The 9,189-nt window shown below is 38.4% G+C and overlaps 2 protein-coding genes across 3 annotated transcripts in view; one reads left to right on the top strand and one right to left on the bottom strand.

Annotated features, from left to right (window-relative positions):
* Positions 1 to 4,702, top strand: part of LOC123519955 — a 12,237-nt gene extending 7,535 nt beyond the window's left edge. For both annotated transcript variants that reach the window (XM_045281707.1, XM_045281708.1), the window contains exons 3-8: positions 464 to 613; positions 957 to 1,130; positions 1,427 to 1,537; positions 1,812 to 1,966; positions 2,204 to 2,381; positions 3,073 to 4,702. In XM_045281707.1, the coding sequence (XP_045137642.1) occupies positions 464 to 613; positions 957 to 1,130; positions 1,427 to 1,537; positions 1,812 to 1,966; positions 2,204 to 2,381; positions 3,073 to 3,216 (912 nt within the window). In that variant the 3' untranslated portion in view covers positions 3,217 to 4,702. The remainder of the gene's footprint in view (positions 1 to 463; positions 614 to 956; positions 1,131 to 1,426; positions 1,538 to 1,811; positions 1,967 to 2,203; positions 2,382 to 3,072) is intronic.
* A 704-nt stretch (positions 4,703 to 5,406) lies between these two features.
* Positions 5,407 to 9,086, bottom strand: LOC123520068. The gene is made up of 3 exons (XM_045281950.1): positions 8,151 to 9,086; positions 7,736 to 7,948; positions 5,407 to 7,382 (listed from the first exon to the last, which is right to left on the bottom strand). Exons 1-3 carry the CDS (start codon positions 8,361 to 8,363, stop codon positions 6,558 to 6,560), a joined length of 1,251 nt encoding a protein of 416 aa, XP_045137885.1. The 5' UTR covers positions 8,364 to 9,086; the 3' UTR covers positions 5,407 to 6,557.
* Positions 9,087 to 9,189: the final 103 nt, after the last annotated feature.

The raw sequence follows: 9,189 nt of genomic DNA, 5'->3' as shown, positions 1-9,189 counted from the left end.
TGATTGCTTATGCTAAGTAAAGGCATCAATAATCATATACTACTGAATTTTATATGTACACAGAAGTCACTGGCTGAGTTTAATGACAATGATTGTGCCATGATTTGTCCCAGAGTATATATGGGCATGGCTAAGGAGCCTGTCATGATGTTCATATAATTTTGCTGTGGTTGTAATCCTTTTCTCCTTTTATTTAAACATGGCAGTCTATGCACCGTAATGGGATACACAGGTCCTCCATAACACATCTTTCAGCCAGTCATGTCTTAAAACACAACAGCTGCTTGTGCTATTAAGAGAAAGAGAGTGTGTTCTGTGTAGCTCATCCATCAATGAAAGAGTGGATAGAGTGTGGACTTAGGGCGGAAGGAATGTGGCTTATTCATCAGTGTCATACATTGATTTACAGCTGTTTAATATCTATTGAGTGGTACTTTATGAAGTTTTCCCCTTGTGTTGGCAGACTGTTGTCTCAACACACCCCAGCCTGGTGGTGCCCCAAGGATCCCTGCCACTCCTCCTTCATGTCAGAGACTTCCACTCAAGAAAGTTCTCTCGGAATGTAGAGTTCTTCACTGCCAGTGATGCTCCTCTCCCGAAGAACACAATGCAGGTAACAGAAGATATATCCATCCTGTTCTTGTCCTTTAAACCAGTGTATGAAAGTAAAATTGTTTCAACAAAATGTCCAGCCACACATTCATTTATTGGATCAGTAAAGAAAGTTATGCAATTCCTTATTTGTGACTCAAGGAATCATACAAGAAACAAATACACAAAGAATGATTGAGGGTGTCCCTGTGAAACAGCATTTCATGAAGATACCTGATGAGTTACTTGATAAATTGTATTGTCATTATTCAAGGAATATTCTTAAATCTATAAACATATATAACAGAAGAGGATGAGTGAGGAGAGGCATGTTCAAGATACAACTGTCCTTGATTGTGTTGCAGGTTGCCCCTTCCTTAGGGAGTGGTGAGCGTCCACTGACACTCCTGTTCTGCTGGTTGATGGCCAAAGAACGTCACATCAAGAAGTACGCACAGATGTACACTAATATGGGCATTGACGTCCTCAAAGTCAGAATATCTCCATTTGATCTTCTGCGTCCCACCAAGGGATCACAGGTGTGTGGGATTAGAGAAAATTCTTGTTCTTATTGTCAGCATGACCACCTCACTCCTTAGACCTGGCATCAAGATTGTGTCTACGTGTCTGTTTTCTATGAGACTAGGATACAGTGCTGAGGACACTTTGCATTAGATTTATTATATTTAAGGAATATTATTAAAAGGTAACGTAAAGGGACAAGAATAAAAAAAACAATGAACTCTAACTATAACTTGTAATTTGTATGTGAAAAGCTTTTATATTTTAACTGTGAAGATGATGTCAGTAACTGGTAACTTGTTGGTGTCCACAGATTGCAGCAGAACAAGTGCTCAACTTCCTGCATGCCAACCCCTCATACAGCTCCCTGATGGTGCACGGGCTGAGTGTTGGTGCTTACCTCTTCATGGAGGTGCTGGGCAAGGTGAGTCTTGGATGTGCTCCTGCCAATGATATGAGATTAGCAATAATTATTCTTGTCTAGGCTCTGGGATACACAGATGAGGACTTTGGTTGATATGTCTTTTGAACACTTTTCCAGCCAGTTTTGATTATGTAACCAGCCTTGACAAGCTTTAAAGCACGTACAATTTGTGGTATTATTCCTGGTCTGTTTCTTTCTTTTATTAGAGTGTTTATAAGTGATGGTGGTGGTGGTTAACAGTGAACAGCCTACCTTACAAACCTCAATTCCCCAGATTGACCAGGACATGAAGAAGCACGGACACTTGCTAAACCGCTTTGTGGCTCAGATATGGGATAGTGCTGTGGACATGTATGGCATCCCTGATGGTGTGCCAAGGGCCATCACCAACAATGTCAGCCTGCAGAGGAACATTAAGAAATATCTCTTGTAAGTACAAAGATCATCAGACAAGTTCTTCTTAGGATCCTTCTTGCTGCTTCTTTTTCCTCACGCTTCTCTTTCAGCTCATTGGCTTGGTTTTGTGTTTTTGCTTCCATCTTGCTTCTTGATTTTTATTCTTTATATATATATATATATATATATATATATATATATATATATATATATATATATATATATATATATATATATATATATATATATTCTGAACTCTTTTTGCTCCAGGTGGTACTTGAGGGCCCACTACAACACTGCCACCATCCACTATGAGAGTGCCAGTGTCAAGATGCACGAGAATTTTGTTGGAGTTCCAGGCCTTTTCTTCTTCTCCGACAACGACCCTGTTTCGACCCCAGAGATGAATGCTGTGGTGTACAAGAAGTGGGAAGCCAAAAACATTCCAGTAAGATTGGGCATTTTGTTACTTTCTTATACATCCTGTGCTTGTCTGCTTACTTGCTAAGATAAACCAAAGTACACAAAGTAACCAATAAGAAAACCAAGAAAGATGAGTTGGGTTTGTCTCAGGCTGCCAGGTGTGATTGCACTCCTCTGCTGGTGGTACATCTCAGTGCAGCAAGACCTCACACTTGTTGCATTCAATACTGCTGTTGGACAAAACAATGTAGCAAAACACAGAAGAGTTTTCTTCCTCTCTCAATGGATGATCACTTCTCTTTATCTGAACACTCTATTCAGTTTTGTTTAACATATAGAATTATATTGAAAAGATGGAAAATGTGTGCATATGTGCATGTCCATATCTAAAATTTACATAATTTGTAAAATCAAGGAAAATAAAATGCACTTGCTGGTGCATTTCACCACAATCTTACACACTAATATGTAGGTAATGATTACTGATCAAATGTCATACAGATCACATGCAACTTTTTCTCTTCATTGTCCTAATCAGTTTCTCAATATAAGTATGTTTAAGGAAATGCCAGGAGGTAAACTCAGTTGACATGGAAATAACAGGCAAGCCAAAGTTTTGAAGGCTAGAAAGATCCAGGTGACTAGAAAATGTTTGTTACATTATTTTTCAAGGAATGCTCATATTGTACTTAAGGATGTCTATTTCCCACTTACAGGTGTATACAAGACTATGGGAGGGCTCTCCACACGTCAGCCATTACCTGAGGTATCGCAAGGAGTATGAGGCAGAAGTGATGGCCTTCATGGAGCGTGTTGGCTTCATTGAGTCAGCAACCAGGCAGCGTGCCACCTCCGTCTGAAGCTCTAACACAGTGGCAATGCTGCCTTATCACTTCTAGCTCTTACACTTGTGAAGGAACATCTCTTTATCAACCTATGAAACTTTTTAGGCTTCCTTCATTTCTTGATGAGACTCCTTATCAATGTGTGGTCTCATATATAGCACAAGGGAGCACCATACCAAAGAGTGTCATGTTCAAGAGTCAAAAATGTGTCTCACATCACCTTGCTGAGATTCATTGTAAAGACTGTGGAGACTTTTTGATATAAATTTATTCTTTTTACAAGTGTAGGTGGTGATTTTGTGGCATTTTATGTTTTATTATTATTATTATTATTATTATTATTATTATTGTTATGAATCCTATTTCTTTTATTAGCAACATAGCCATTTAGTTGCTTACAAGTTGGGCTTCAAAATTAAATGCTTAAGAGTTATCAAAAACATTACATAAGTTTCCCCATTCCTCCTCCTCTCCATCATTCCCCTGTCTTCACCCTCGGTCTGCTAGTGTCCTCCACCTTTGTTACCATGAGATGAAACTTATAATTTCTCTGTTAAACTGTCATGACACAAAAATTGTAACCCAAATGTTTGCCACAATTGGTTTGCTCCAGCACACATGGAAATGTTATCCAAGAAAAAAATTTCACAAAAGAATATGAACAAGTGAAAAAGGTAAATATAACCACATACCCTTAAAAGGTAAATGAATTGTAGTAGATCCGGACTGACTTGGTACTTGAGGTGTTGGCTTTAGCCATTCACACTGTTGTCACTTCAATCTTGGAGTAAACTGACTCTGGACCAGCAGATTGTGGTTTGAGGATTCATTTGTCAAGGATACTGGGAGACCAGTGCCACACAACTTCTATGTGTTGCCATGTGTACTGGAGGATATACAGCATCATTCTTCCATCATCAAATGGAAACCCATTGAAAAAAACATGCAGTTGTATACAACAATATACGATATTAGAATTATTAAGGCCAAGGATGACATTATGAGTAAAATAGAGAGATGTTCATGTGCCTATCAACTGTGAACATGACAACAATGCAGGACAGGTACAGCCAACACCCCGAGTAGCAAGAAAGGCTGGATTCGCTATAGTTATGTAATTGGCATCGTTTCACATAGAATGAATTCATTCTATGATATTTTATGAACTCTTTAAAACTTGATATTTCTTTGTAGTTTTATTATGATATGGCCTGGTGTAGAAAGGTGATCTACAGATGAAGGTATTAAACTTTCAACTCTATAGTCATAAATAAGTAGCACATCTAAGCATGCACCAAATTTCTATTTTATCTAGATTTTATGGGGTGGGAAGTCTGAACAACTCAGAATCCTGGATATACACAAAGTAAACTTTTTACGTGCTATAAGCACTCCATTGTTACTACATTGTTATTATAGCAATCTTCAATGAAATGTAATGAGTATATAAAACCTTTAAAACCATTACAGAATGTTGGGAATAATAAAAAAGACATTATGCCACTTTCTTTTATTAAGAGACACTGCAATCCAACAGCTGATATCTACATACCAGGTGTGAACACCAAGCCAGTGGTCAGCTTGGGCAGTCATGAGATCCCTCAAGTGGTGTGTAGTACTGCGACTATTGCAACACCAGACAAAGATCTCAGCATCTTCATTAGATTCATTTCACGGAGTAGTTAACTTTTTAAATGGTTAACTTTATATATCTACGGAGGCTTAGTTAATCAGTCCATGCCCATGGTGGCACAGGAAGATTTTCTGTGATACCTTTGCTCATTCTTACTTTACAGACCTCCCAGATGCACTCACCACAAAAGATAAGGTTGATAGGAATCACATGGATATTCAGTTGGACTGAAATATAGCTATTTTCAAACGTGACACTTGGTTCCCAAGATCATCATGGTCATTCAGCCACAACCTCCCAACATTGCTAAGGATTTTCACCCAAGACACCATCAAATTATTATTATGACATTCTTTGCATACCTTATAAATACTTATAAGTTTTTTTAAGGATTATTTCCAACATAACATTTAGTGTTAATTATCAATCAATACATTTAACTAACCATATATATATATATATATATATATATATATATATATATATATATATATATATATATATATATATATATATATATATATATATATATATATATATATATATAATCTCAAATTATAAATAAACACAAATTAACATTCATCTTTTATAAAATTTATTTTCTTACAGAGCTACAAACTGATGACAATGATAGTTGTTCTCTAACAATTATAGCCTCTTACTTCAAAATTTACAGATTAAAAGTTAATACTGTAAAAAATCCATGTGTAATCATTTACACTGAAACAAGAACTAAATTTTGCTGAAAAATAGCGATAATAACTGCATTTTTTTTTTTTTTTCATTTGGAGCTGGAATGCAGCGTTACTTATAAATACTAAAGCAACATTTGTTCCCATGGAAATTTGTGCAAAGAGCAGCCTGCATAAAATAAATTAGTTACTTAAATAGTTCACAAGTGCATGTATGTCAGTCAGCTGCCATTGGTTGAACAACTTCACATCAGGTGGTTTAATAAATGTGTATTCCCAATAAGTCATTTGTAAACAAGTACAAGTATAAATTCATACAAATACATAAAATTAATAAATATGTTAGCTGCAGCATAACCCTACATAGGTACTGTTATTTTTACAAATGGTTCTGTATCATAGGTCCAGTTGGAACTACAACAAAAAAATTATGTACAGAAGCACTGTAATTTAAAGCTTTTACCAGAGTGCTTAACAAGATAACCCATTTCATAAACAGGCTGTGTTGATGTACCTGGTGTCACCCAGTGACCTATTAATGCAATGAATTTTTTGTATGAAGCAAACTAACAAGGAGGCAACAACTGAGCCTAGCAGGAAATAAATCACGATTTTCAGTTTGTATCATGACTGATTGTGCGTGGACCCCACAAGACCTGTTTGTGGTTAAAGTTACTTGCAATTAGACAATTCTGCTTTGGTAAGACAAAAATCTTAGCTTAAGACTATATTTTCTATGTTGACCGTCACACTTAATACATGTAAATGACAAGAATAATCAAGTTATTTAGAATTTCATGACTAAGTTTTTGGTAATGGAAGGCTGATTAGATAATAACCTTTATATCTATGTTCCTAACTATCACTTACTTACTTCTTTGGTTACAACAAGTAATCCTTTGGTTATTATAAGTGATTTTTACCTTTAATGACAATGCAGATTCATATCAACTGATACTGACAACTAACACAGACTCAAAGCATCTACACAGCAGCAGGAATTAAAGAGGGACTAACTCCCAGTGATTTCACTAAAATAGGAGAGCATTGGAGGCCCGACTCAATATGTCCACCATGTTGTCCACTGTCATGCCTCTGTTTGTGCGGCAAAGTTCCAAGGCTTCCTCTAAGTCCTCAGTTCTTTCACTAGACACCAACAGGCCATACAAAGAAATCAAAGAGTCTGTGTTTCCCAAAAATATTTTGTCACAGATCACCTGCAAGTTAGTGTTGCTGCGCTCCACCTCACACCTGTTAGTCCTGTGATGGCAGCGGCCCTTGCAGTCAAAATAAGAACAGTCCTCATGGTTGGAACAGTGTGGGGTATTCTCCATCATTTTGAGGAGAGAGCTTTCATACAACACAGAGTCAAGGTCAAGGAAAGCCACCCTGTCTCTCTCATCCCATCCAAAGTGGTCATGCTTCACATCACAGAGGTGAATTGGCTCCCTTCCTACTGTTTCCAACTGTCCAATATATTTGAGGATGTCCAGTGCCTTCCACAGTCTATTTCTCCAGGTCATAGTGAAAGGTTGCATTGGGTTCCTTGTTAAAGGCTCAAAGTACTCCACAGCATAGTAACTTCCACATATTCCAGTAATTTTTGGAAAAAGATACAACTCCTCAAACACCACAGAAGTGAGGAATTCATGGTCTTGGATGAGCTTTCCAAAGCTTTGGTGGTTTGCTGGTGACTCTGTATCAGTGAAGTAGAGGTGGCTATAGTTAACTAACTTGGTAATGACTTTCCAGCTCACTTCACTTCCAACAAAATTATTTACATAAGTGGTGACTCGAGAAAAGAAGTCTTCCTTAGAAGGAATGTGTTGCTGCTCAAACTTCTGGTTCCAATACAACTGCAAATAGCCAAAAGTTACTATTACATATCTACAAAGAACCTTGGTAAAGATTATTGGAATAACTGAAAAGGGCTTAAGTAAACAAAGACAATAGTCAAATATTCACATGCTCAAAATGTTGCTACATTTCACACCCACAAACTTGTCTAGACTAAGCACTGAGCTCATCAGAAGTTCACTTTGAACCATCATTGCCAACTTATCTATTTATATTAACTGTTTCTTCAATTAGAACAACAGAACCATTTGCTGTTTCCTCATTGGTAAGATTGTATATCACCATATCTTGCAGGTGGCTAGGACACCAAATGAACCACTAACACTTAATCAAAGATAAATTAGATACTTACATCATCATGCTCATCCTGGACTCCATCCACTGCTATCTCACGCTCTGCCGCGTCAATGACCGATTTGACGACCTTCTTGCTGTTTTGGCTGGTGAGGGTGAACACAGCAGCCTTGTTGAGGTGGAGAGTGTGGCAGGTGATGTGGGAAGTTACGTCTTTTACACACAGCTCCCGACACAGCTTTTGATCTGTATCTTTGCCCACGTCAGCACACTGCGAAAGTCAATACAGATTTATAATTGAAAATAGAATTCCTTGCTTCAGCACACAGATGAACAGACTGGCAGGATTGTACCTCACCATGAAACTTGTGAGTGATGACAATACAGCAAAATAATGAAAAATTGAGAATGACAAAAACTCCTAAAAATTAAAAAAGAATAAACAAGAGAAGATAACCAGGACAGGGACGCACCAGAGCAGTGATGTGGTTGTTGATGACATCTGATGTGGTGCAAAGGAAGGAAGAGGCCAGGAGCACCTCCCTCACAGTCATTACTGCAAGCACCACAACCACCATGGCAATCACACTGCTCCACAACAACACTCTTTTCCTTTTGCGCCTGTTCATTATCATGTCCTCGATGAACTTGGCAATGCAGCATGGCAGAAGAAAAGTTATTTTCATCCTATGAGATGCAACAATCACACCTCTTGTCCAGAGCTCACATTGAAGCTGCTTGTGACTTCATGACTGGGAGGTACATTCATCACTACCTTCTTGCAACTTGTAGGAAGAAGAAATGAGTTCATTCTTCTCTGTGTAGAGAGTTAGATTTGTGTTCTAAACCCATTTTTATATTTTTTTGTTTATTTCCGTTAGCTGAGATCTCCAAAAGAATGAACTCATATCATATCAATAAAGCTCTTCCCTACGGCTCATCTTCAACTTCATTATTGGCAACTTGATATGACAAGTGTGACATGAGTCCCCTCCGTCATGCTTATGTGAGGTTAATTGTTATCACAGGCAGCCGGCCGGTCTTCCTAAGGCTGAGGACAGTTGGTTGGTGTGAGGGGTGAACGCCTGCTGGGGCCGTGGGAGGGTGGGCAGTTCCAGTGCTGAGATGTTGAGGGCCGAGACTTGGTAGCACAGTGGAGTGTGGTGGAGGTGTACTTACACGCGGCAGTGGAGCAGGAAGCATTCAGTGGTCCAGGAACTGTGAGGATGGTGCTACACAAGGAGCAGAGTGAGCTAAGGGACACCTGCTGGTGGTGCAGGTGAGCAGCGAGTGTTGTGTGGGCTAGGCATCATTCTTACCCTGCCTCTGCCTGCTGTCACTTTTTTGTTTTGGTTTGAAATCTTGCACCACAGCTTCGTCTCCTTCACTCCTTCGGCCCTTCCATCCCTTCTCTCAAACTCGGACCTGCTGAAAAATGTATAAAGAAGCATGTTATGATAATTAACATCTTTTGATGTGCCTTTACAGACAAAGTATTTAATGTTTGATCTC

This window comes from Portunus trituberculatus, chromosome 46 (assembly GCF_017591435.1).
Source record: "Portunus trituberculatus isolate SZX2019 chromosome 46, ASM1759143v1, whole genome shotgun sequence".
NCBI classification, from domain to species: domain Eukaryota; kingdom Metazoa; phylum Arthropoda; class Malacostraca; order Decapoda; family Portunidae; genus Portunus; species Portunus trituberculatus.
This window is presented reverse-complemented; position numbering and strand designations above follow the sequence as displayed.

What these genes read in the sequence shown, in the direction of transcription:
- LOC123520068 (XM_045281950.1), bottom strand. Translation starts at nt 8,363, where the DNA reads ATGAAAATAACTTTTCTTCTGCCATGCTGCATTGCCAAGTTCATCGAG. An exon ending in ACAACCACATCACTGCTCTG is followed by an intron (nt 7,949 to 8,150) that starts GTGCGTCCCTGT and finishes TGACTTTCGCAG; the next exon opens with TGTGCTGACGTGGGCAAAGA. An exon ending in TCCAGGATGAGCATGATGAT is followed by an intron (nt 7,383 to 7,735) that starts GTAAGTATCTAA and finishes GGCTATTTGCAG; the next exon opens with TTGTATTGGAACCAGAAGTT.